The sequence below is a fragment of the Amphiprion ocellaris genome, chromosome 10, assembly GCF_022539595.1.
Source record: "Amphiprion ocellaris isolate individual 3 ecotype Okinawa chromosome 10, ASM2253959v1, whole genome shotgun sequence".
Classification (NCBI taxonomy): domain Eukaryota; kingdom Metazoa; phylum Chordata; class Actinopteri; family Pomacentridae; genus Amphiprion; species Amphiprion ocellaris.
This window is the reverse complement of record NC_072775.1, coordinates 19,463,470-19,488,122: the sequence shown is the minus strand read 5'-3', so window position 1 is coordinate 19,488,122 and position 24,653 is coordinate 19,463,470. Positions and strand designations below refer to the sequence as shown.

The window sequence follows — 24,653 nt, the reverse complement described above, 5'->3', positions numbered from 1 at the left end:
ATGCCACTTGGACCCAAATTTGCTTTGCCTGTCTAGGGTCCTCCAGCACTCTACCGATGTTACGGAGGAGAACATGGGGCCGAGTCGCGGGAACCGGATGGAGATGTCCGTTTTCTACGTGGTGTACTTTGTGGTCTTCCCGTTCTTCTTCGTCAACATCTTTGTGGCCCTGATCATCATTACCTTCCAGGAGCAAGGTGACAAGATGATTCAGGAGTGCAGTCTGGAGAAGAATGAGGTGTGGAGCAGTGAAACACATAAATTATCACATATTCATGCAATTAAGGGTCATCTTCAGCTTTTTATATCTATTCTGTCAAATTTCCACCCATCAGAGGGCTTGTATTGACTTTGCCATCAGCGCCAAGCCGATGACCCGCTACATGCCTCAGAACAGACAAACCTTCCAGTACAGACTGTGGCACTTTGTGGCGTCGCCCTCCTTTGAGTACACGGTGCTCGTCATGATCGCCCTCAACACGGTTGTTCTCATGATGAAGGTAACAGTATACGCCTCCCACATGTGTTCTCTGATGCTGATGTCTATTAACTGCAACTTTAGTACTGGAGTGAACAATTGTCTACATCATGAGCAAAATTTTTAGATGGATTTCCTGACACCAAGACAACCACTGGTTTCATAGTAGGTCAGATTGTGAATCAACATGCAGGCACTTAAAAACCGCTTGAGATCCATGATGGAAAGTTAAGTACGTGCTATTTTTGTGGGGTTTTTTTGGAGTTACATTATCGTGTCCTATAATGAGAATGAGGGACTTTTGTTGTAAGAAGATTCCCAGCTGGTGAATAGTAATTGTGAAAATTTCAGAAAGATTTTGGAAAAAAATCTTCATTTACACAGAGAAGAACATGTATACTATGGAGTTGTCAGCAAATTTACACACCATGATGTTCTGGTACAGGTGTGACAGGTATATGCAATCAAGAATTCTTTCTTCTTCAAAATAAGTCTCCAATTCAAACATGTGTAACTGAACTAATCAGATGTTACAACTTTCCATTTTTCATTGTGCTCTTCATGGAACTCGACATCTAGCTTCCTCTCCGCTGTGAAAAGAATTGTGTGAAGTCGATGTGTTAGTCCTTGATTACTAATAACCCACCAAGTTCACACAACACTTTCCAGAATGCTCATGTTCATTTATTGTTTATCCTTGAGGTTTCTTTAACGCTTGACTTTTCACCAGATATTGTAACTTCAAGTCATTCCATACAAACATTTTTTTTCAAAACTTCAAAATTACTGCACTTATGTGACAATAATTCAACTTCAACAAAACTATTGATTGTTAGTTTCAGAGACGTTTTAAGTCTTTGCGTACTGAAATCATACCTAAAGCTGTGTGAAATGTAGTAAAACATCCACTAAAACGTGCAGTATTTGTGGAGGTGACTGTTTGTAAAAATGTTCCCAGCAGCAATAATTATATTGGTTTGTTATATAAACATCAGATTGATTGTTTAGCCTGTTCTTTATGTTCCTTCAGTACCACTCGGCCCCAACAGCTTACGATACAGTTCTAAAACACCTAAACACAGCCTTCACTGTCCTCTTCTCCATGGAGTGTATACTCAAGATCATGGCATTTGGTTTTGTGGTAAGTATTAATGCAAGCTGAAAAGCTGAACTGGTAAAAAAATAAAAATAAAAAAAAAATCTAAGACTTAGAAGCAGCTTAGAGCACATTTTTGAATCTACTCATAACAGACTTGTTCACGTTTGACAAAATTAATTTTAAAAAATGTCTTTTTCCTGCAGAACTACTTTCGAGACACTTGGAATATTTTTGATTTTATTACTGTTCTTGGCAGCATCACGGAGATAATTGTGGATTTACAGGTAAGACACTGCCAAGACACCATTCATTTTCACAATGTTGTGACCCTAAAATAAAAAAGCAAGGAAGAATAGACAGCTTTAAACGCAGCGCTCTTTCCCAGTCTCCTGGCGTGTTACGATCCCTGCCTCCAGACACAACTTAAGTCATGTTGTGATGAATTTCGCCATCTGTCTTTTGCCTCCTGTCGCTCCCGTCTGTCTGCCACTCTCTCCCTCTCTCTGTGTCACCCTCTCTCTAACCACTTGTGCCGTGTGTCCCAGTCGGTGAACACCATCAACATGAGCTTCCTGAAGCTTTTCCGAACAGCCAGGTTGATCAAGCTGCTGAGACAGGGTTACACCATCCGTATTCTGCTGTGGACGTTTGTGCAGTCTTTCAAGGTGTGACATTTTACAATCGCCTTTTTTCTTTATCATTTTAGGCAAAATTTGTAATTAGAACAGGTTTTCAATCAACTGTTTTCACTCTCTCTTCTCTGACAGGCTCTTCCTTATGTCTGTCTTCTAATCGCCATGCTTTTCTTCATTTACGCCATAATTGGAATGCAGGTATCCTTTTACTAATAGTGACATTAAACTTCATCACAAACACAAAGTCATGGTTCCCAGCTGAAGTCTGCTTGTAGAGGTTATGACTAACGTTTTAACATTTTAAAGCAGTGACATGCAGGGCATCTGTATGGGAATGGAACGAGTACCAAAACCGCACAAAAGAACCAAAATTAGAGCACACTTTTTGCGAAAAGGTACACGGTACACAACTGTTCAAAAGTTTGGGGTCACTTAGAAATGTCCTTATTTTTTAAAAGAAAAGCATTTTTTTCATTGAAGATAACATTAAATTAATCAGAAATGCTGTCTAGACATTGTTATTGTGGTAAATGACTATTCCAGCTGGAAACAGCTGATTTTTAATGGAATATCTACATAGAGGTACAGAGGAACATTTCCAGCAACCATCACTCCTGTGTTCTAATGCTACATTGTGTTAGCTAATGGTGTTGAAAGGCTAATTGATGATTAGAAAACCCTTGTACACTTATGTTAGCACATAAATAAAAAATTGTAATTTTCCATTGTGCTTGTATTATGTAAGATCATTCGAACAATTTATGGATATTACTCCTATGTTTGTATAAATGCAATACGGTATACAATAATCCAAAATAATTATTTTACTAAAGCAACCTGTTTTCTGCAGGTGTTTGGTAACATCAAGCTGAATGACGAGAGTCACATCAATCAGCACAACAATTTTAAGAACTTTTTCAGCGCATTGATGCTTCTTTTCAGGTGAGCAAATACCTCCAAAAACAGAACAAACTGTGTCAAGAATGCTGCTTCTTTCAGTCAAGCTGTTTCAGTGCTAGTTCTGTCTGAAGGTCATCACCGTAGGATGTCAGCTGAGTGTTTGTTTGTGCCTCCAGGAGTGCTACAGGGGAGTCCTGGCAGGAGATCATGCTCTCCTGTCTGTCTGGGCAGGAGTGTGAACCAGACCCCTCCATCGCCCCCTTCACTCTGTCTCCAGACCACGAGGGCGGCTGTGGGACTGACTTTGCTTACTGCTACTTTGTCTCCTTTATATTCTTCAGCTCATTCCTGGTCAGAGCTCATGACTAACATTCCTCCAGCTCCTCTCTCCATCAGTTTATCTTTTCAGCTGTCAAATCTTCATTTCTGTCCCTCTTATTAGATGCTGAATCTGTTTGTGGCTGTGATTATGGACAACTTTGAGTACCTGACAAGGGACTCCTCAATCCTGGGTCCCCATCACCTGGACGAGTTTGTCCGAATCTGGGGGGAATATGATCGGCTGGCATGGTGAGGCTTGATCTTGTTCATACTGCTTGTTCACCTGATCAACAGTAATGTTCTGTCTTTATCCAGCAGAGGGCAGTCAAAGAGTGTGAGATATTCTAAAGTTTCTGTACATTGAGCTGACATGTTAAGCTCAAGTTGGTCTTGATCGGATTTACAGCAGTATTTAGATTCCATGTACTAAAGCCTAGCAATTTCTGATAAAAGTACAGGTGTCTCACTTCTGAATTGTGTGCCTTTCCCACCCCTCCATCTCTGTCTGCATGTCCCCCTTCCTTACATTTCCTGTTTTTCCTCTGAAGTGGTCGTATTCACTACACAGCTATGTACGAGATGCTAACACACATGTCACCTCCCCTGGGCCTGGGTAAAAAGTGTCCTGCAAAGATCGCCTATAAGGTACTGAAACATGGACACTTTTTTTTCTGAATGCATAAATACCAGATAAAATGATTATTCAAGAAAAATCCTATTTATCAAGGTATTATGTAGATATACTACAGAGAAAGGCGTTGTGAATTATAAGCAGTCCATGATATGGATTTAAGAGAACATACCGACTGACTTTACTTCTGCTATTCAAATTTCAAACATGTATTGAAATCAAATAATTGCAAAGTGTGCCCTAAGGCATTCTGAGAATTTAATGATTGATGTTTTGGTTGAAGTCATTCTCACATTCATGCACATTTGGATGTGTGCCTCAAAAGACTGCAAAATATCAACAGAACACAAAAAAAAATAGTGTCTCCTTTTCAATCAATGAATGGGTTGTTACATGTTTTAAGTTATATTTTAGTATCCTGATTTTCCTTTTGTGTTCTTCTTCGTCTGTCTCAGAGGTTGGTGTTGATGAACATGCCGGTGGACGAGGACATGTCTGTCCACTTCACTTCCACTCTAATGTCACTCATCCGGACAGCTCTGGACATCAAAATAGCTCGAGGTCAGTGATACGATTATTCAAATGATCATTTATCTGTGTTTTTAAATGTTTTTGTAATTGGTTAATGTAGTGAAAAATGTCCATTGCTATTTTTTTAAAGATGTCTTCAATTGTCCTGTTTTATCAAACCAACAAAACTAGAACAAAAAAAGATTTTGTCAAAGAAACGAGACAAATGTGAGTTAAACAAGGAAATGGTTCTGCTTTAATGGCATCAGTAAAACCAATTCTGTGAAGTGGTTGAATGTGGATGTTTGTTCCAGGTGGTGAGGACCGTATCGCTCTGGATGCTGAGCTGCAGAAAGAGATCAGTATCATTTGGCCTTATCTGCCCCAGAAGACTTTAGACCTACTGGTACCTATCAACAAAGGTCTGACTCTAACTATGCAGGCGATATTCAGTGTAACGCTGACAGACAAGCAGCAGCGGTTAATGTAGTGTGTCTGCCCTCACAGATACTGACATGACAGTGGGGAAGATCTACGCTTCAATGATGATAATGGACTACTTCAAACAGAATAAAGCCAAGAAGCTCAGGCAGCAGCTGGAAGCTCAGGTCAGCTCAGTCCTCTGATACAAACTTTCTGGCCCCTCTTTTCTAGTGCTGTGTTTTTATTCACGAACATGTTTCTTGCTGGGCTGCACAAAAAAAAAAAGTATGTTCAGAAAAGAACAAAGAAAACATCATTTCATGGAATCTGTTGTTATTTTCTGTGTCTACCCCACTGTGGCACAATTTGAGGAGGAGGAGACTTTCACCTCATCTTTGAGATGTAAATCAAAAGTGAAGGAAAACACAGTAAAAAAGAGGAGTCAGGTTCCCTCGCCATGATGACATACTGGATCCCTTCAAGTCTGCCTGCAGGGCAAACAGAGGAGTGGAGGCTTCTGCAGACACCTTGTTAAATCTTGTATTGAAGCACCTGGAGGGAAATAACAAATACGCACATTTGCTATTTATTGACTTTTCTTGTGCTTTTAGTTGTATTCAGCCACATGATCTTGCACAAAGGCTTTATCTAATTTTAATACGGACATTAGCACACAATGTTCAGGCTCAGTGACTTCTTAAACAGATCTGAGGGGATCCAGGGTAATGGAATTCTGTCCAGCAAACTCTCGTCTTCTGTTTTGTTTTCCATACAAATGAATGTCAGAGCAATGATGTATCAAGATTAATTGTTAAGTATGCCTATGACTGAACCACGAGTCTTCTGAAGAGGGTGACAGAAGATCATTGTTGCATTATTAATCAATTTGTTAACTGGTGTGGCCAATCTTTCCTCCAAATAAATGTGGCTGTGACCAAAGAAGTGTAGGTATATAAAATGGGCATCTAGTAAGTAAGTATTTGGGCACTACCCTACATGAGAAGTTTCTGCAAATACAGCTGTTATATGTAAAAATGTAAATCAACAGTTGTTCTTCAAGCTTTAATGAGGACATGACTCTGATATAAATGTTTTATTCTTCTTTTATTGAGTCTGCTCTTTCTTCTTCTGTGATTGCTGGTCTTTCAAAAGTAGGAACAAACTGGAAAAAACTGTCAGTTATTTTTTTTTTTATATAGAGTTCCAGATTCCTTGTTGAGGACAGAGGTTTACTCTCCTCATAGATAACACCACTAGATGCAGATTGTCTTTTGTTCCATCTTCTAGTGTTTTTATTTAAACAAACTATGACCCCGATGTCACTGTGTCTCTATTTTTCCTATGATTCATGGTGACAGTGTAGACAGACAGATATGAATCTTGTATTCTGTCGTTATCTACTTTATTTCTTAAGCATCCTCTGCTACCAGACAGGACAGCAGAAACACAAGTGGGAACATGCAAAAGCATGACTTTAACCAGATATTTGTCTCTCTTGCAAATTCTTAAATGTGACCTGGATCATTTGAAAACAGAATTGGCAGGAAACTGTCTGACCTGTATTTGATCTTTTGTGTGTGTCTCATTTCAGAAGAGCAGTTTGATGTTCAAGCGTCTGGACGCCTCGACCCTCCCCGAAGACATTCTGTCCAACACCCAGCCGCTGCCAATGATGGCCCACAGTGCTGGTTCAGCCCTGTGAGTCTGCTAATGTGGCCAAAGTTGTGCACTTCTGTGTGCCTGTGTTTGCGTTTGCTTACTGTTTTTCTCTGTGCCGACTCAGGACCAGAGGAGGCTTCGTGGCTTTGAGCCCCATTTCGCCCCAGGAGCTGTTTTTGCAGCCCATGAGCTCAGACACTGATGCTGGTCAGCAGCAGAATCCGGTAAGATAGAAGACCGACGTGATCGTACAACTTTAATAGCCCAACTGAGCTGCAGGACAGTGGTTCTCAGACCTTTTTATCTATGAAACAAAACGTTTTGCACTTGAAAGCAGACCAATTCTGCTGATTTGATTGTGTGGGTTAAGAATAATTTAATGTTGTCTCAGTATGCTGTACACCTGCAATATAAAGGAAGAAAAACAAAAGCAAATATTTGATCAGATTTGACTGGCAGACATTGATCAGGACATTGTTACCGAACTCCTTCTAACAAGAGATAGCAGATGCTTTAAACGGGTTCTGGCCCCTTGATGCTTTTGGCTCCTGGGATTGTCCCCATTTGGCTCATTCAGAACTATGTGACTGCAACATTTTTATTGCAATTTTTTAGAAATAAATCATAATTTGTTCATTTCACAACCTCTTTTCTTGTGATCTTTTTAGGATCCAGAGCTCCAGGTTTGGAATCACTGTCTTAGAGCAAAGCTTTTCATTCTAAAGTTTTCTAAAGCACAACTTTTGTTTAAGCTTTTGATACCATAAAACTGGTATAAATATGTTCTGACTGATGCCTTGCAGAGCACCGCATCGCTGCTCCCTGTGCTCCTGTCCTTTAATGCTGTGGAGGTTGGAATAGCAAATTCAGATTGTCAAACTGTTGATGTTTTGCTGTGTCTCTACTGTCTGGTTTTACCGGTCTACACTGCTTGCCAGTTGAATGATATGGAATTATTCTGAAATACCCATATATTCGTGTTTAGAGGAATGCGTTAGGCCCCTAGACAGATGTTGTCTGGCTCTGTTTCCGTAGTTACTAAGACCTGAACATGCATGACTGAATGCACTTCCAAGCTGAAATATACAGTCCATCTTTCCCTGTAAACTGTTGTGTTATTGTCTTGTTCTTCACTCTTTTCTCCTGTTTTACAACCTCACTCTGTTTCTACTCCTCGTTGAAGTCAGTTTTCTTGTCGCTAGCTGTTAATCCGTTGGCTGGAATGGCTTCTGATTGGATGGCGATGGGGATGGCTATGATAGATGACTCTCAGTGGTGAAATGGCTTGTCTGCCTTCCTCTCACCTGAACTGGACCTCGTTGTATAGAGGCAGTCCTGGCAGGGATGAGCCTGATTAGTGCTCTGTGTTTCCTTGCCCTCCTCTCTTGTTTCTGTACTCACCTAGGTGGGCGAGTGCAGTAGGGGGATTGAAGCCCCTCTGGAGCTCCCACTAGGGAGGGGCCTGTGTGTTCGGGCCTCTTCCATGCCCCGTCTGGCTGTAGAGTTGCAGGTACACATATTTTCCTTGACACGGCTTCTGGGATGGATCTGGAGGACTTCAGTGGCTGCATGGGCTCTTAAGCCAAAGTGTCCTATTCCTTTCATGCACGAGATGCTGAGAAGTTCAAATTAGTACAGCTTTGCTTTGACTTTTGGTACTCTGGGAGCTTGACTACGGTTTATTAATGAATGGTTCAAACGGGATGTGATCCTTGAATGCTGATGCCTCGTGTTGTTATGGATTTCTCTTTCATCCTTAGAATAAAGCAAATAATAAACTAAACCCCCTAATTCTTTCAGGATGCACTGCACTTTTGCAATGACTAAAGCATGAAAAATGTACTTTAATTGTCCTCATCCTTCCAAATTATTATTTCTGAATGAATTGTTTGTGTGTACCCTGTGCTGGCATGTTTGTCTGTTTTTGTACACGTGTGTTTTCACAAACAAGCAAGTGGAGGTTACAAGTGGATCTATAAAGCGTTCAGCCTCCACAGTTGGGGATCAGCGCGTAAACGGACTTTGGCAGGAGGAGAAAAGTCCTGAGCGAGTGTATCGTCCTCGTCACAAAAGCTACAAGGCTGCTGGTTAGTACTGCACTGCAATTTATTGTCGTGTTTTTAGTATAAAAGCTTGATGTTTTATTTTGTCCCAGCTATCTACATATGTTGTCCTTACACACCGCTTTATTTTTTGTTCTCTCATTTTGTGTGTGCCCACTTTCTTAAATGTCCTCCAGTTTCTCGGTCGGAGCGCTGGCAGCAAGGCGACGGGGAGCGCGGTCGGTCCAAGGAGCGCTGCCACCTTCTGTCTCCAGACACGTCTCGTTGTAACTCAGAGGAAAGAAGCTTGCAGCCCTCAAGATCCTCCAGTGTAGAGAGAGAACACCCCCAAGACAAACAGGTAGGTCACACATATATCTAACTCACTGATTCAACCGTGTGCAGTGGAGAGGCAGCAACCTGGAGGTTTAATCGCACACAAAGACTCCACCTGCTGTATACAAGAGAATAATTCATCAGAGAAACCACCTGCTGTTTACAGCTGGAATAAAAACCTGCCATGTTAAATGGTAACATGTTTAACCAACCCTTTTGTAGAGCAACAGAGCAGGGTCAGAAACTAACAATGACTAAAGCCAAAATGCTATTTTAGGTCCATAAAATCAATCATGGAGTTAAAAAAAGGTTCCATTAACTGCCTTTTTTATCTAGCTGTTCTCATTTTATGACAGGAAGACAGCTGGCACAGTGTAAACCTGCAGAAAATGTATGAACCATGCTATGGGTGGCATATACAAAGCACTTTTTATTTAAAAAAAAAAAAAAAAAAACAGCAAACAAGCATATTGTCTTTTCCTGCAAAAATGACCAAAAGTAAATGCTCCAGAGAAATTTTTTGTTGTTGCATGAGCCTTTTTTATGTTGCCTGATCTTCTTAAATATGTGTAATTTGCCCAATTATTATGATATTATAGATTACCTTTTTTTGAGCATTGTAAGGATTTTTTTTATATGTTGGTGTAGGAATTCCCCTCAGTTGTCCTTTTCTATTCCAGTACAAATTCAGCTAAATGGCTTAATGCTCCAGAACAGCTACTGGATGACCCACAAGGTGAGACTGTGCTGTCATCTTCCAGGTGGTTATTTATTCCATTTTTTCTTTACTCTTGTCTCCAGGGCAACAGCTCGGACAGCCCGGTGCCCTCCACCTCCGAGTCCAGCACACCCAGCGGCCGACGGCCTTTATCACAGACCCCGACCCGCTCTCGCCCTCACATCTCCTACTCCCCGCTCGTGTGTCGCACACAAGCCTCCGTAGGCGAAGACGAGGATGAACAGGGAAGCCCAGAGACCGTCAGGCGGGGCAAGCCCACATGGGAGACCCAAGAGGGGGGCGCAGGTGAGAGGCGGAGCGAAGCCAGCCGACACCCTTCCCCACCTCGACGCTACCCCTCGGAGCCTTTCCTGGCTTCACAAGAGGACGACCACAGCCCAGACCCCTCTGGTCCCATGGAGACGTTGACCTTCGAGGCGGCTGTGGCCTGCAGTCTGGGACGCTCGAACACCATCAGCTCGGCCCGCCCACGCTTTCGGACTGGCTGGCAGGTCCCCAACGGACACTTTCGGAAGCGTCTGGCGCAGACAACCTCAGTCCCAGGCTGTGACCCTCTGAGTGACACAGAGGAGGACGACAGGTGCTAGAACAGGAGGCACAGCGAGGAGGAAGAGGAAGAGGAGGAGGAGGGAGAATCCCAGAGAGGTGTTGGAAGCTGCTACACTGCAGCGTACAGAGTGAAGGTTAATGTGACTCTTTTTGCAACAGTGCTTCAAGGCCGTGAGCCCTCTGGATGTTTGGTACAAAAAAAAAAAAGTGCACCCAAAATGACAATGAACTTCCTGAAATTGTAGTTGCCAATTCACACAGAACACTGACATTAAATAAGGTCTAATTCCTGACTTGTACTTGATTGAAGAGAGTAATAATACATCTCAGATAGTCACAGGATAGAGAAAATTAATGAAATGAATGGATCAAATTATGTCATTTGTGTTAAGTATTTTCATTTCTGGAGATGTTTCTAAATGATTCAGTGTTGCTCTAAACAGTATTTATCTGTGGGGTGTGTGAATATGTAACTACATTTTCTTATAAATTAGTTGTTTTGTAAATACATTGTGATCATCACACCATTGCCATTTATTAGAAAAGATCAATACAAACAAGCCATCATGAAGAGGCAATCTGATACTTTACCAGACAATGTGGATACTAATAAGTAACACTCAATAATGCTGGATTTTTTTACAGTATGAATGAATGTGCAGGGGAAAAACTGCCTGATTTTCCCCTTTATTTTTCTTTTTGGTATTGACCTTATTAAGTTGTGAGATATGAACACAGTTATAGACTAACATAGAAAAGATGCTTACTTGTTATTTCAACATGCATTCATGTGAGTCATGCCTCCACCAAACCTCAGAATTTCTTAATTCCTTTAAAACAGTCTTTTACTTTTTATTTTTCACCACTCTTAACCCTTTAAATGAGAAATTCCCCAACAATTATATTTCACGTTTTAGTTTGAGCAAAGTTGGGCATGTAATTTTACCACGAACTGATATGAAAACAAAGTCATCTATTTTCCTTTTTTTTTCTTCCTTGTGAATATTGTATGAACCATCGCGGACAATGACTGTAGAGAAACTGCAGACACACCACGATACATTCTGCTTCAAAAATCAACATTACTCTATTACTTACTAATAATGTACAGAGAAATTATGCTGTTTGTAACATTTAGAGAGAGAGGAAAAAAATAAAGAGTATCAACTGATGAGCTTTAAAGGTAAAGGAATACTTGGAAACGTTCATTTTAAGGTTTGTGTAATTGTTTTATTTGCCTGAAGATGGCCAATTCTGTGAAACTCACTTAACCAAAAACATGGAGATTTGTATTATAAGTTCCTGGAATGCAAATACTTTGTGGGTTTTTATGTGTACAATAGCTGTATATACAAATAAAGGTGTCCTCAAGTTGCCACTGTTATTGGATGTCTTTATTTTTTTATTTTATTAATAGGTGAGACCTTGAAGCTCTGAGTGCAGTGAACACCTGCAGAAACTAACCTGAGAGCTAAATGACACTTTCTCTGTGTAAATTTATTATATGTGTTACTGATGAACACTGAACGCATCAGTTACATGGCAGCTGCTGACATCCGTTGAAGTACACGCACATATTGTCAGAGCTGATCAATAATGGATTTTCTCTCCGATGTTTTCCCATTATTTTTCTCTCTGACAATCTGAAGCATAGTGAGGCTATTTTACTCTTTGCATATTATGACTGGAGCCTGTAATGAGAACAGCAAGTCAAATAAAGGATTTTATAAGCACATTGGTCCTGAAGTTTAGTAAAAACACCAGTATGAACACTGTAAAAATATTGTATGAATTAATTTCTGTATCACTTAAAAAAACAGAAGTATCATTAAATTCTACAAAGTACTTATTCCACAAAAGCTACATTACTAATATGGATAAATTAGTGTGAGAGTTGTAGCTGCTGTAGTGTTGTAACAGTTTTATTATGTCCTAATCCAGTGGTTCTCAACTTTGGAGTTTAATGATTCTAAATGATCACATAATAGATATGGTAGATGTGGTCATGTGATGATTAACAGGAGAGGAAAGGGGAAAAAAATAAGTTTTGCTTCATAAATTTGTTTAAATTTTTTGTACTTGCGTTGCTTTTGGGTAATATTGAATATCTTTACTTCTCTGGGCATCAGACAGTTAAAATGCTAATTAGTTCACAATTCTACAATTCCATTTAGCAGACGCTTTTATCCAAAGTGACGTACATCTGAGAGTAGATACAACACAAGCAAGGATCTAGTCAGGAGAAAGCAATGTGGATAAATGCCATAAAACAAGTTTAAGTGTGATAAGAGGATTGTGGTGCCTACAGGCAGTTTAGAGGGGGAAAAAAGCTTCTTTGCCAGAAGGGTTTATTAGTTTGATGTGCAAATGTGCAGGACAATTGGCCTTTTTCACAGAAACTGTTTTAACATGCCATTGTAGGAAAAGCACAGACTGAGTAAAGTCCGTAAATAGAAAATGAATCATGCTAATATATCATTTAGTTTTGGTTTCAGGGTCCTGGTATTGTGCATATTGTCTCGCTGTCGCACTGTAATGCTTTTAAAGAAGACAAGAAGCACCTAGATATAATTGAATGGTAAATGTTTTAAACTAAATAAACTATTATTCAAAACAAATGACAGTTACTGTGTATTTTAGATGCACTACATTCAGAAGACATTATTACATTAAAAACAGAAAAGTGTAACAGTTGCTTATAGTGTTGAAATTGATATTTCATATCCGACTAAACCTTTTAAAACCAAATTCAGATTAAGACGGAATTGGTGACAGTTTTAAAATGTATTTCTCCATATTTTCAAATAACTCAAATATTTTGATGAAGTGGGACACACATATAAATAGATATGGAGAATAATGATTTAAAAAAATAATCATGATTAGTAAAAATAAAGAATTTATGAAATAATGTAGAATAATTCCTTAAACTATTGTAAATATGTCTGTGTTATTTTTATCACAGAAAGGGGAGGGACTTTGGCGTTCTCTTGGACTTACGTATAGAAAATCACCCAATCAGAGCACAGAATTACACCATTACGTCATATCCAACGGACCGATAACATGTCATCCCGTTGAAGAAAGAGCTAGCACGGAAGCAAACTGTTCAATGTTCCTAACGAAGTTCGAAGGCGGAAATGTCTCTTCAATTCAACACAAAGACAGTTCAGTGTTGCAGCCAAAGTTACAGCTGAAGTAGATATTTTTTCGAAATTGTTAGTCTTACAAAGGAATGAGCGATACACATCAAGGAAGTCGCCCAGCTGGCTAGCGAAAAAGTAGCTAGCTAGGCTGCTAGCCGTCGTTAGCAAGGGAGTTCTTTGTTTTGTTTTTCAGGTGGAGGTCGGTGTGTTGTCATGACGCCAAACTAGTGTGGATTCTAACACTAATATTTGACGTCTAAGTAGGAGTTTTATGATCATGTCAAGCATATCTTTGACAATAGACAGTTGAACAGTAAATCCGTAGTTTCTCGGATATTATAAACACAAACTAACATTAGCCACCGAGAGCAACTTTAGCAACAAAGACCAGATTTTTTTTTTTTAACGTCGGCTCGGAAAGGACTGGAGACACGAAGATATGGGCAACTGTCTCAAGTCTCCGACATCAGACGACATTTCTCTGCTTCATGAATCCCAGTCAGACAGGGCGAGTTTCGGTGACGGGACAGATCCAGACCTGGAGCCACCTCCGCCGTACCAGGTGACAGGCTGCTAACGCTCAACTTCGAGCTTATTATTTCAAGAAAGAAAAGTTTATGGACATATGAATGTGAAATAAATGCATGTTACGTGTCTAAAAGCTAATATACTGTATTTAGTGTCCAAAAAAATCAGCCTGTATGGCGTGATTTTGGGAATACTTCAGTTTCATGTCTGTGGCCTTCCCAGAAGTAATCCTCGACTCCAGTATAATCAACATTACACCTGAATAAACAGAGAGCTTTCAGACCCATCTCTCTAAGTGGCCTGTCAGGAATAGCTGGACCAGACAGCTGCTTTATTTTTCAGTTAATCCCTGCAGAGTCCGATCAGTCAGCTTTGGGAAGACAGAGTGAGCTGGCACAGGAGATGACTGTATTGGTTCATCTTGGTGTTTCTTTGTCTGTTACCAGGAGCAGGCTCACATGCCCATGTACCATCCCACGCCTAGTCAGGCCCGTCTGGCCACCCAGCTGACAGAGGAGGAGCAGATCCGCATAGCTCAGCGCATTGGCCTCATCCAGCACCTCCCTAAGGGTGTTTATGATGGAGGACAAGACGGCTCCGAGAAAAAGATCAGAGAGTGAGCATTTTATAGTTTTGCTTATATGTTTATGCTTAGCAAGGTTGCATGGGAAACACTAATGTCAATATCACATTTTTAGGTTTTTGACATTATATATAGTGTTTTTTTATATGCTAGAAGACACATCATGAGCAAAATAGCCAGTAAACACTATGACTGAGCATTCTCAGAGCATGTACTGATGACAGCTTCAAAACCACAGATTCAGACAGCCAGCGTTTCATATCTAACAAACAATCCGGTCAACTTTCTGGGGATGACTTTCCACATCGTCTTCAGTTTGGTTCAAACATGTATGGCTAAATTACCCCAATGTTCCAACTTGCTGTTGTGTGGCACAGACTAGTTTTACAGTGTTTGAGCAGGATTTAAGTTGAGCTGGTGTGCTCAAGTTGCAGCAAGCGGCAGAAGGGTAGATGGAGAAACAAGTGGGGTCTTCATAGCCAAACTTTATAAAGGACACGACTATGTAGAATTTCACTGAAGACCTTTTAAGGCATGAAAGGAATTATTTTCATAGAAAAAAACTGATATGTTACTGTGACTGCTGTCATGTCTCTAATCTCAGATAGGAATGCATGATGTGATCGTTCTAAGAAACAAGTCATTAGCGATAAACACGTAATGGCCAAGCGCAAACAGGTTGAAGCTGCAACAGAAATATTTTACTGCTCCTGAAACAACTCCTCAATTAATAGAATAGCTCTCCAACTGGAAATCAGTTGCTATTTTGCTCATCTATAAACTGTCTGAATTCATGACATTTAAAACTTCTGTGGCAAGTTTTTGTCTCTGGTCTTAATTAATAAAAGTGCATTGACTTAAAAGCCATATATTAAGCAAAAAAGCCAAACTCTGGCCTCTTGAACCCTCTCAAAGGTTACAGTATGTTACAGTTTCTGTGTGATATATTGTCATAGATTAAATATATTTGGGCTGTTGCTGAAACAAAACAAATCACTAGATGTCATGTCAGGCCCTATGAACTGCTGATGGTCATTTTTGAACTACAATTTTAAGACATTCTCTAGGCTAAAGAAAAAGTCATTTGGTTAATTGATAATTGCATCTGATTGTAAGTTGCAGTCCCAGTAGCAGTTAAACAATTTGTTATCTGGACACAAGTTGTTTTTAACAAGAGGGGTGAAATTCTCTCTACCCTCAGATGTACGTCGCTTTTGATGAAAGTGCCTTCTAAATGAAATTGTAGAAATATAGAAATATGTTTTAAAAAGACACTTAAAATATATATATGCACTTTAAATGTTGTTGTAATTCTTAGTTTACTTGATTTTTGCTTTCTAGTTCTTAATTCACTTAGTATTTGCCCTTTTAAATCTTTTTTAGTATTATTTTTTATATTATATTTTAAAATCTTATATTTTTTTCATCTCAGAACCTTCTCAGTGTTTATTTAATGTCTACTGTTACATTAAGAGAGAGTAAGGTAATTTCGATCCTTGGTATGTCATGTACATATTGAAGAATTGACAATAAAGCTGACTTTGACTAATTTCCAGTGATGTAAGATGAAGAAAAACAGCAAAAACTAACATAATAAAAGCTGTAATCTTAAAATATCTGGCATTTTTACCTAATAAATGATGTTCTATTTTTAATTGATTATCAGAATTGTTGCCCATCAATGTTCTGTCGGCCACATTGATGAATATTTTCAGTTTTCCTGTAACCACGAAAAGAGAACTTCAGAGATGTTACAGTAATGCATAAATTCTTCAATGTTTTCTATCTGCTGTACAGTAATGTGCTTTTTAAGCTTTTCATTTTTATTGTTTTCAGATGCGTGATCTGTATGCTGGACTTTGTTTACGGGGACCCCATCCGGTTCCTGCCGTGTATGCACATCTATCACATGGACTGTATAGACGACTGGCTGATGAGATCCTTCATCTGCCCCTCTTGCATGGAGCCTGTGGATGCTGCCCTGCTCTCCACCTACGAGACCAACTGATTTTTCACCCTTCTCCCCCATGCTTAGATCAAACCCGACCCCTCCAGCCCCGAAACCTAACAGTTGCCCTCTTATAGAGTGAGAGGAGCTGACAAAAGAAAAAAAAAACGTGTTGGCTGTTGTCTTGCACTTTGAAAATTTCAAACTTCACTCACCTAATGTTGGCCTTTCATGCCCCCAGGTCTGATGCTGAGTAAGCTGGTCTTAAACATCAGTTACACAAGTCAGTAAGAAGCTGTTTCCCCACGACTTTGCATGGTTGTGTTTGTATGTGCTCGTCATGCTGAGTCAGTGTCCAGCGTTGCCGCTAACGGCGAGCACGTGTGGTTTGTGTGTGTGAGAGCTGTTTGGTGACTGTTCATTTCCACTCGAGCTGGTCTCAGTGGCGTTTCTCCTCAGCTGACTCCAGTTCACCTTCATTCCCAGCTGATGATGACTTAAATGGACAATTAGATTAACAAATTATTGACCAACGCCGAGAGGTGTTGTTGGATGTGTTTGATTAAATTTGTGGTTTCCTGTGACCGCATTAAGCAAAGCCTTTGGAACATATTGATCTCCTAAACATGCTCTCACATTAAAATGGCCAAACACTTTGAAAATACGGGAATACACGGCTGATGTTTACACTGTTGGTGTAGAAGAAACTGAGCCTCCAGCTAGGCAAGATTACAAAAAAAATATGCACACATTTTACAGAACTCACCCAAAGTATAAAAGTATGCAGTGTTCTACTTTGTGAAGATCAAAACTACATGATATTTGCCTTTGGCCACTGCTTTAAAAATGTTCAGGCATTTGAAAATATTTTGCGTTGAAGGGAAAAAATGATGTTTGTAACGTGAATGTTTCCCCAGACGATGTGTAACGTAGCTGACAGCCAATGTAAAGGGCTCATTCGTGCATGGGCAGGTGGATCAGTCAGTCAGAAATTAGACGCTTGCACACACTTTTCATCTGATCCAGAGATTTGCACTTTACTTATAGGACAGTATCTAAAACAATATATTAATATATGTACCTTATAACCTTGCACTATCAAGACTTCATTCCTTTATCTCCTGAGATGCAAAAGCTATATAGCTGGTAAAGATACTTTCAGAGCTGTCAGTAGTCACTTATCACATTGAAGTAAGCCTGAAGTTGCATTTCATGAAATCTGTGGTTTAATAGTGTGAGAATTCGCTTTGTTTTGCAATTTGGATTGTTCTTTGATTTTTGATTCTTGCGTGTAAGTGAAGGGACAGAGGATTGCTGAATTTTAAAGGAATAGTTTGACATTTTGGGATATGTGCTTGGTCTCTTTCTTGTTAAGAGTTGGCTGTAGAAAAAATTGAAACTATCATGTCTGTATAGCTGACATGATTGTTTCATACAGTTAGCATGAGGGCTGGTGCTGTGAAAACAGCTGCACTTGCTCTCTCCAAAGCTCACAAACCTTGTGTTTTTTTGGAGTTCTGTGCTCTTTAAAAAGAAATTGTACCATCATCTTTTTTACATTTACAGACTAACAAATACCATGTAACTTGTCCCATTCATCAGCTATACCCACTTTGTTCTGTAGAAGCTCACGGGGGTAATATTAAAGGAGAGCTTAGGTATACTTGGACAAACTGTCAAACTGATATAAATGTTGCTTAATGAATTTAAGAAGTGCTGGTTAGCTAGTTTTTGAGCTTTGGACAAAGCCAGGCTTCCAGTCTTGATACTACATCAAGTTAATTGCTTCTCTGGTCCAGATTTTTAATTTGCATTGAGAGATGACGGTTATGTCAGCCTTTATCTCTTGGCAAGAGAGTAACTAATGTTGAAATATTCCTTTAAAAAATACTGAAAGGCTCTGCTGGCAGTTAAGCTGTTTAATTATACATCTACAATACTGCAGTTTCGCTTTCTCCACACTTACCTATACATGACATCATATTTTTATGTTTTGTTACACTAAAATGAGTGTTTTTATTTTATTTTCATTCACCGTAGCAGTAGTTAGAATCACTGCTTTCCTTTAGAATCGTGCCATTGTTTGGTGCTGGTGGTGTTGGTGTCTTTTTTTTCAGTTACTTGTGTTTTACTTTAACGTGTTCTGTTACAATTATGTAAAACCCACTGCGTATTTAGGACATAAAGTATATAAATATTACACTGGTTTCAGTCTGACTGCAAACCTCTGTCCCAGCTGAATTTCAAAGTGTGAGAGACTTCTCTTATGGTGTGACAGTCAAAAGTGAGATATTATTGTTCTCCACTGAGCTTTCCTTTGCTGTGTTTTTCAATTTGAGTTTATTCTGATCATTAATATTTCCTGTAACCTTGTTTTACTTCTTTCTTTTCAGAAGGCTGAGAAGCCCTCGTGTAAAAAAAAAAATAAAGGAGAAAAACTATATTTGGGTTTGTTTAATTAAACAAATTAAAACAGACCATCAACCCACACCTCCCGACTAGGAAAATCAGCAAGTAAAATGGACTAAATGCATGCAAAGGGGCAGATTTGTGGCTGTGTGATTACCAAAATGAGAGATTACAGAATATACAAATGCAAAATATTCCTTTGAGCCTTTCGTTAGAGCAATCCTAAAATCTGGCAGTGGAGTGGAAAACGTGACTTCGTAATCATGGTTCTCCTTTTTGATTGGTGAGCTCAATCTGTATTGGTGATGGTTAGTGTTTGTTTTCCTCTGCCTGCATCAGCTGTGCAGGAAACATACGAATACAATTCCCTGTTTCAAGTGTCTGTTTTTGCATGATGCATAATTATCTGAGATTGGAGTCACAGCGACTAAAACAGAAGGCAAATCCTCTGCTTATGTAAACTGAAATGTGGCGTCCATGGGGTCATGACATCGCACACAAGGGCCACACGTCCGTCTTAATCCACTGAAAAAGAACAATTGATTGCAACATGCCCTTTCTTTCCTCAGCTTAGGCACTAACACAGTTAATCAGCTTTGTAGTGCTGCAAGATCTGCATGCTTTTGCTTTTCAGATTAGATTTAGACAACTTTGAGCAACACAATAAAGAAGGACATGGAAAGGTCACTCGTTAAAATGTGACCATAATGAGATTTTGTATGGCAACATATTAAATCTCTGCAAATATCTGGAGAATTTAGGCTGAAAGGTTAATTGGCCCAGTTGTATTTGCTTTAATGTCAGTTGGTCTATCAAGAGAAATACTTCCTTGTTTTAATTTAATGTTACAAATGTATCAAGATAGAACCCTATCAAAATAAAAAAACAACATCCTTTTGTCTCAGTGGACAGCCCTTGTGCTGGAAGGAATTCGGTGTGGTGTTCAGAAATATTAAAGCTACTCTGTATCTCAAATGAAAGTCAGGATCACTTGTCATGATCCACTGCTGCCTAGCAAGTAGCACATGAACATACCATTTAATAGATCAATACAAAACAGAAAAGTGCATTCATTTTGACACATTTACCTTTGCAACCATGAACTATGCGTGTGAAACCTCAAATCCACTCTCTTGTAGTATCGCGGCTCAGGAGGGACCCAACACTCTACGCTAGCCACAAATGAGGACATATACTGATTTTTTTGTCAACAAAAACAACTTTATTCTTCTAACCCGATAATATTTCTTGTCTTTCCTTATTATCGTTTTAATACTGAGTGGCAATTGATAACCAAGAAATGGTTGATTATTGTTGATACCCAAAGAGATGCATGATTACGGTTTGTACATCCCATGAAAGGTGACAGGAATGGAGCACTCCACCTCTGCTCTGGCGACTTCAGACAGGTCCTTGGCGTTGAGGATGAGGAGATATGCAGGCCTCTGGGAACCAGGAGCCGCTACGATGGTAAGCAGTACTCCTGTGAGAACGGCAGAAAACCAGCCTTGCGTATTTAATGATCTTGAATTAATTACAACTAACCTTAACGCAGTTCCCATCACTGTACTTTAATTGCTGCTTTCTTACCGTCATCCTCATCCACCGCCTCAGGAGTCTGAACAAACAGGGGCTCTGAGGGGTAGGAGTCTGGCTCCTGCCATACCCAAGTCTCCTTGGTCTTCACGTTTAACTTGCAGATCTACACACAGGTTAGAGAAAAATCAGCTGACGAGCCTGCTCTCCTCCGTTCTCAACTTAAAATCAGGTGTTTAACTCTCTTACCCTGTCTGGAATGAAATGGTTAAGACCAAGGCCGTAGGCGTAGGTGTAGTTCTTCCCTCCATACCTCTCGTAGTTAATCTGAGGAAATTCAAAGGCTGCAAAACCCCAACAACAATAAATTATTAAACAATGAAGATCCTTCCAGCATCTAGTAAAATCTCATGTGTGCTTGGGAGTGTACTGGCACCTTGGCGTGGTCCGGAGAACAGTATCTCAGGCTCCAGCCAGATCATCCCGTCAGCGTGCATCGTGGCTGTAGCTGTGGTGTATGGAAGACTCACAAGATTCTTCCCCTGCTCCTCCTACATCAAGCAATGACAACAAAGGAGATGAGACTTTTCAAATTAGACATCTGTAGGTTGAGTTTCATGTCCATGTGATGAAGAAGATCATTGGCTCACCTTGTGGATGTCCAGGGGAATGACGTATCTGCGCACCTCCGGTTGAGGCGCCATCATGGCCGCCTTTTTCACCTCGTCCCAGTTGGCTCTCAGGTTGGCCAGCCACAGGTAGTTGTAAACAAACTCAAAACTGCAGAGAGAAAGAATAATGAATAACAATTTCTCTGAATCAAACAAATCTGCAAAGGATATATGAAAATGCAACTATCCAGTTACCCTTTCCATGCACACAGGTCGACAACAACAAATCCTTGGTCCTCATAGGTGTTGATGTGGTGAAACATGCCAATGGGTGCTCCTTTGAACTTGTGATCGATGTACTCTCCTGGGTCTTTCCTAGCAATGTGGAACAAGGTCTGTAAAAAGTACATCAAAACAGATGAGTTTCAGCGAGGAGAGCACCTGATAACATGGGTTTAGTGCATTTAAGATGGATGTTTGAGCATATGAGTCTACTCCAAGTTTTTACCCCTTGGCTCTCATTGGACTCGAAGCAGTCCATGTAGTTGGAGCCTCGGATACTCCAGGCACTCAGGAACTTCAGCAGGTTGATTTTCACAGGAGTCTCCACGAAGACAAAGTAGTTCTCTGACATGCCGAAGCTGTGTTTTATGAAAAAAGAAGATAAAAACGTAGACTTTATGCCTTAATATTTATGTCAAGTTGAACCAAAATTGAGTGCAAAACCACAAACCTGTGCACGTAGGAGGGCTTGAACCTCTCATGGCTGGGGAACTGCACCACCACCTTGGACTTCTCAATGGGATCAGATTTATCTGGGAAAAAAGGTGGTGATATTTGAGAAATATCACTGTGATACACTTACACTTTCCTTCTTTTCTGTTTCCCTTGCATAGCTTTAAGGTTGTTTTAAAATCCTCACTGTCTGACAGCGTTAGCCTGCTCCAGTTCCTCTTAAATTTATGTGTTTACACTGTGAGAACCAGTCAAACACAAGCTTTTATCCAGTGCATCTCATTTCTCCTTTGATAAGAAATTTATATTTGAGCACTTGAGCCTTCATATTTCGATTCAGACCCCAGACTGTATTTTTAATGAATGTGAGCATTCCAGCTGTAAATATTTTAGATTAAGCATCCTTTTATATCAGCACATTTAGCCTGACATAGTTGGCATCTTTGGAAGACTGCACTAGCTTAATTTTTGGACATCAGACCATGCCAGCTTGTTTTAAAATTTTAAGTCCAGGTTGCGATTTACCTGCTTATTTTTAGCACAAACTGAGCAGAGTTTAAGGAGAGGCCACTGCTATACAAGTGTCTCTTTGTGTTTACTGTTACATGCAGCGCTGATCCGAACCTTTCTGTGTGGGTGGGATCCGGACAATGTTGTAGGCCAGTGTTGCCCCTTTTCCCATGCAGTTTCCGATGTTGTACACAGTCCCATCTCTCTCAATATGAGGGTGGGCTGTCACCCCATTAATATTGATGTAGTTGCACATATCCACCTGTGGAGAAAATAAAAGCATTTTACTGAGCCAACAAAAATTCAGAGCTTCAAAGCGGTGAAATCAGTCTCCCAGCTTGAATTCTGCTAAATGTACTGCTGTACCTTCTTCAGCGTCTCCAGTGTATCAGGGTTTACTTTAGTGATGTAGTTGGTTTCTGTTACAGCGTAGAAATCCTCACCGACAGGGTAGACATTCACCAAGCAGTTGTCTGTGACCTCGACACCTTTGAAGTAAGAGAAAAACCTGCAAACAGAAAGAAGACAAAGACTGTAGCCTATTCAATGGTGTAACAAAAAAAGGAACCCAGAGGAGAATACTACAAATACAATGATTTGTCGCTTTTAAATACACTTTCAGTTTTCATCCTACAGTGAAAAGCATTCAGATGATAGCGAGGAAAACTGGCACTTATGCAACCAACCTGGAGAAGATGTTTTTGCAGGGATCAGGGTATGCAAATGTACCAAACTCAGTGATCACCACACGCTTCTCTGTGATGGCTCGCACATAGGCATCTGTTCTGACAAACCTGAATGGAGGAAAAAATGAAAACGAATTTCACCCCAAAATATTAAACATCCATTATGATAAAAAGAAAAGATTTCACTGAAATTCAATGTTCACTACCCTTAAAATCTGCATGATTCTGTGGAGGTAATGTGCTAAAATGATAGATTAAACAGCCTCATGTTTGCAGCAGCATTTCATTCAGAAGTGTTTAATGGACTTGTACTCTATGGGCAGCTTGATTTGAAAAGTCACAAAACATTCATTATGCAACAACAACAGAGATCTGATGCTCACACAGTTTCAAATCTCTGTATGTTTAATATAATGTGGCATTAAGTAAATCATCCAGTCTGAAAATGTAGTTTCCTTGAAGTCTTACTTTCGGAAGTAGGTGACCTGGCCATTCTTGAAGTCGAACTTGTGCATCAGGGCCTGGCCATCAAAGAGGTGATAGAAAGGTTCATCTCCAACCTCGAAGAGCCCAGGTCCCAAACGGAGAAGACTTCCCTTCAGAAATGAAGGGATCCTACCTGAAGAACATACAAGAATTACAGAGAGTGTTTAATGTCTTGGGTTGTACAGATCCATTATAAAAACAATAAGAAAAGATAATAGAACAAGTCTAGCTATGTGCACATTTCCAAAACAGTTCAGTACGTATGTGAATGCCAAAGAACCATTTGCCTGTTGTCTATTTATGTCTGAAACATGCAAACAAACCTGTGACGGTTGCTGGAAGAGTCTCAGACAGCTCCTCACACGTCTCAAAAATCTTCCTGTAGCCACCAGCTGGGTGTTCAAATCTGTGTTATTAAAAAGTAAACATGTCAACATACATTGCAGCCAAGTAAATTAAAGTTGATTTTCAGCTATTTAAATGTATGTGTCTGTTCGTTTAAGTAGCTAACAAGTCATGCAGCTCCTGGTATAGCAGTTCAGCATGAGCTTTTAAATCCCACAGGAGCTTAACCTAATGCTGACATACTAACTAGTCCAGCCGCTGTGTAAAAGTTACAAGATCAACTTCAAGACATGTATATATGAGCTGAACAAGACTTTTGCAAAATGTGAAAAAATACTTCCCCACTTGTTACCTTTATGTCATTACTGAGTAAATAAAACACATCCAGATTCATTAAAGACTCACCGGCTGACCATGGTTCCTCCTCGTTATGGCAACACACAAAGCAAACTCTCCGGTCACTTCTGAACTGGAAGCCTCTGAATCTCCCAGTGGCTTCGGGGTATTTATTCGTCTGGTCCACCTCACAGTTGCTATAAATCTTTCTCCCGGCCAATCATGTCACACTGTGAACAAAAATCCCATTGTGCCAATATCCTCTGTTTGGTGACCCAATGGCTGCCCCCCTCAAACCGGATTTATTGCAGAGAATATGTATTGCAGAGAACCATGCTTGGCAGAAGTGTTGCAAGAAAACATGTGATTTTTTTTGTTTGTTTTTACAATTGTGTCAACTGTTCAGATGTTTAAGTCACACTACGCGCGTTATATTTCAGCACTGATGCAACATATAAGACTACAGAAGAAC

General features: G+C 39.9%; 3 protein-coding genes across 8 annotated transcripts in view; 2 read left to right on the top strand and 1 right to left on the bottom strand.

Annotated features, from left to right (window-relative positions):
• LOC111577408 (voltage-dependent R-type calcium channel subunit alpha-1E-like) overlaps positions 1-11,706 on the top strand; it is a 61,758-nt gene extending 50,052 nt beyond the window's left edge. For 3 of the 6 annotated variants that reach the window (XM_055014137.1, XM_055014135.1, XM_055014139.1), the window contains 20 exons: positions 37-238; positions 336-500; positions 1,509-1,619; positions 1,781-1,861; positions 2,123-2,242; positions 2,345-2,410; positions 3,063-3,154; positions 3,289-3,463; positions 3,555-3,682; positions 3,982-4,078; positions 4,520-4,625; positions 4,889-4,996; positions 5,082-5,182; positions 6,589-6,695; positions 6,781-6,880; positions 7,325-7,339; positions 8,062-8,166; positions 8,608-8,743; positions 8,896-9,059; positions 9,836-11,706. In XM_055014137.1, coding sequence (XP_054870112.1) covers positions 37-238; positions 336-500; positions 1,509-1,619; positions 1,781-1,861; positions 2,123-2,242; positions 2,345-2,410; positions 3,063-3,154; positions 3,289-3,463; positions 3,555-3,682; positions 3,982-4,078; positions 4,520-4,625; positions 4,889-4,996; positions 5,082-5,182; positions 6,589-6,695; positions 6,781-6,880; positions 7,325-7,339; positions 8,062-8,166; positions 8,608-8,743; positions 8,896-9,059; positions 9,836-10,360 — 2,704 coding nt within the window. In that variant the 3' untranslated portion in view covers positions 10,361-11,706. Of the gene's footprint in view, positions 1-36; positions 239-335; positions 501-1,508; positions 1,620-1,780; positions 1,862-2,122; positions 2,243-2,344; positions 2,411-3,062; positions 3,155-3,288; positions 3,464-3,554; positions 3,683-3,981; positions 4,079-4,519; positions 4,626-4,888; positions 4,997-5,081; positions 5,183-6,588; positions 6,696-6,780; positions 6,881-7,324; positions 7,340-7,459; positions 8,167-8,607; positions 8,744-8,895; positions 9,060-9,835 lie in introns of those variants that run through there. The other 3 variants (XM_055014136.1, XM_055014138.1, XM_055014140.1) reach the window with 3 other exon arrangements.
• Positions 11,707-13,382: 1,676 nt separating this feature from the next.
• Positions 13,383-18,970, top strand: LOC111577409 (RING finger protein 11). Its single transcript, XM_023283672.3, has 3 exons — positions 13,383-14,030; positions 14,443-14,612; positions 16,416-18,970. Exons 1-3 carry the CDS (start codon positions 13,908-13,910, stop codon positions 16,585-16,587), a joined length of 465 nt encoding a protein of 154 aa, XP_023139440.1. The 5' UTR covers positions 13,383-13,907; the 3' UTR covers positions 16,588-18,970.
• A 985-nt stretch (positions 18,971-19,955) lies between these two features.
• rpe65a (retinoid isomerohydrolase RPE65 a) lies at positions 19,956-24,377 on the bottom strand. The gene is made up of 14 exons (XM_023283683.3): positions 24,251-24,377; positions 23,824-23,906; positions 23,483-23,633; positions 23,015-23,122; positions 22,695-22,836; positions 22,443-22,590; positions 21,817-21,898; positions 21,592-21,724; positions 21,339-21,478; positions 21,123-21,252; positions 20,909-21,023; positions 20,722-20,816; positions 20,527-20,638; positions 19,956-20,419 (listed from the first exon to the last, which is right to left on the bottom strand). Exons 1-14 carry the CDS (start codon positions 24,259-24,261, stop codon positions 20,274-20,276), a joined length of 1,596 nt encoding a protein of 531 aa, XP_023139451.1. The 5' UTR covers positions 24,262-24,377; the 3' UTR covers positions 19,956-20,273.
• Positions 24,378-24,653: the final 276 nt, after the last annotated feature.

Excerpts from the sequence above, each read along its gene's own strand:
- rpe65a (XM_023283683.3), bottom strand. Across the intron at positions 22,591-22,694 it reads CACTGGAGACGCTGAAGAAG|GTGGATATGTGCAACTACAT; the intron begins GTACAGCAGTAC and ends TTTTCTCCACAG. Across the intron at positions 20,817-20,908 it reads GTTCTCCGGACCACGCCAAG|CCTTTGAATTTCCTCAGATT; the intron begins GTGCCAGTACAC and ends GGGGTTTTGCAG.
- LOC111577409 (XM_023283672.3), top strand. The coding sequence starts at position 13,908 with ATGGGCAACTGTCTCAAGTCTCCGACATCAGACGACATTTCTCTGCTT. Across the intron at positions 14,031-14,442 it reads AGCCACCTCCGCCGTACCAG|GAGCAGGCTCACATGCCCAT; the intron begins GTGACAGGCTGC and ends GTCTGTTACCAG. Across the intron at positions 14,613-16,415 it reads TCCGAGAAAAAGATCAGAGA|ATGCGTGATCTGTATGCTGG; the intron begins GTGAGCATTTTA and ends TATTGTTTTCAG.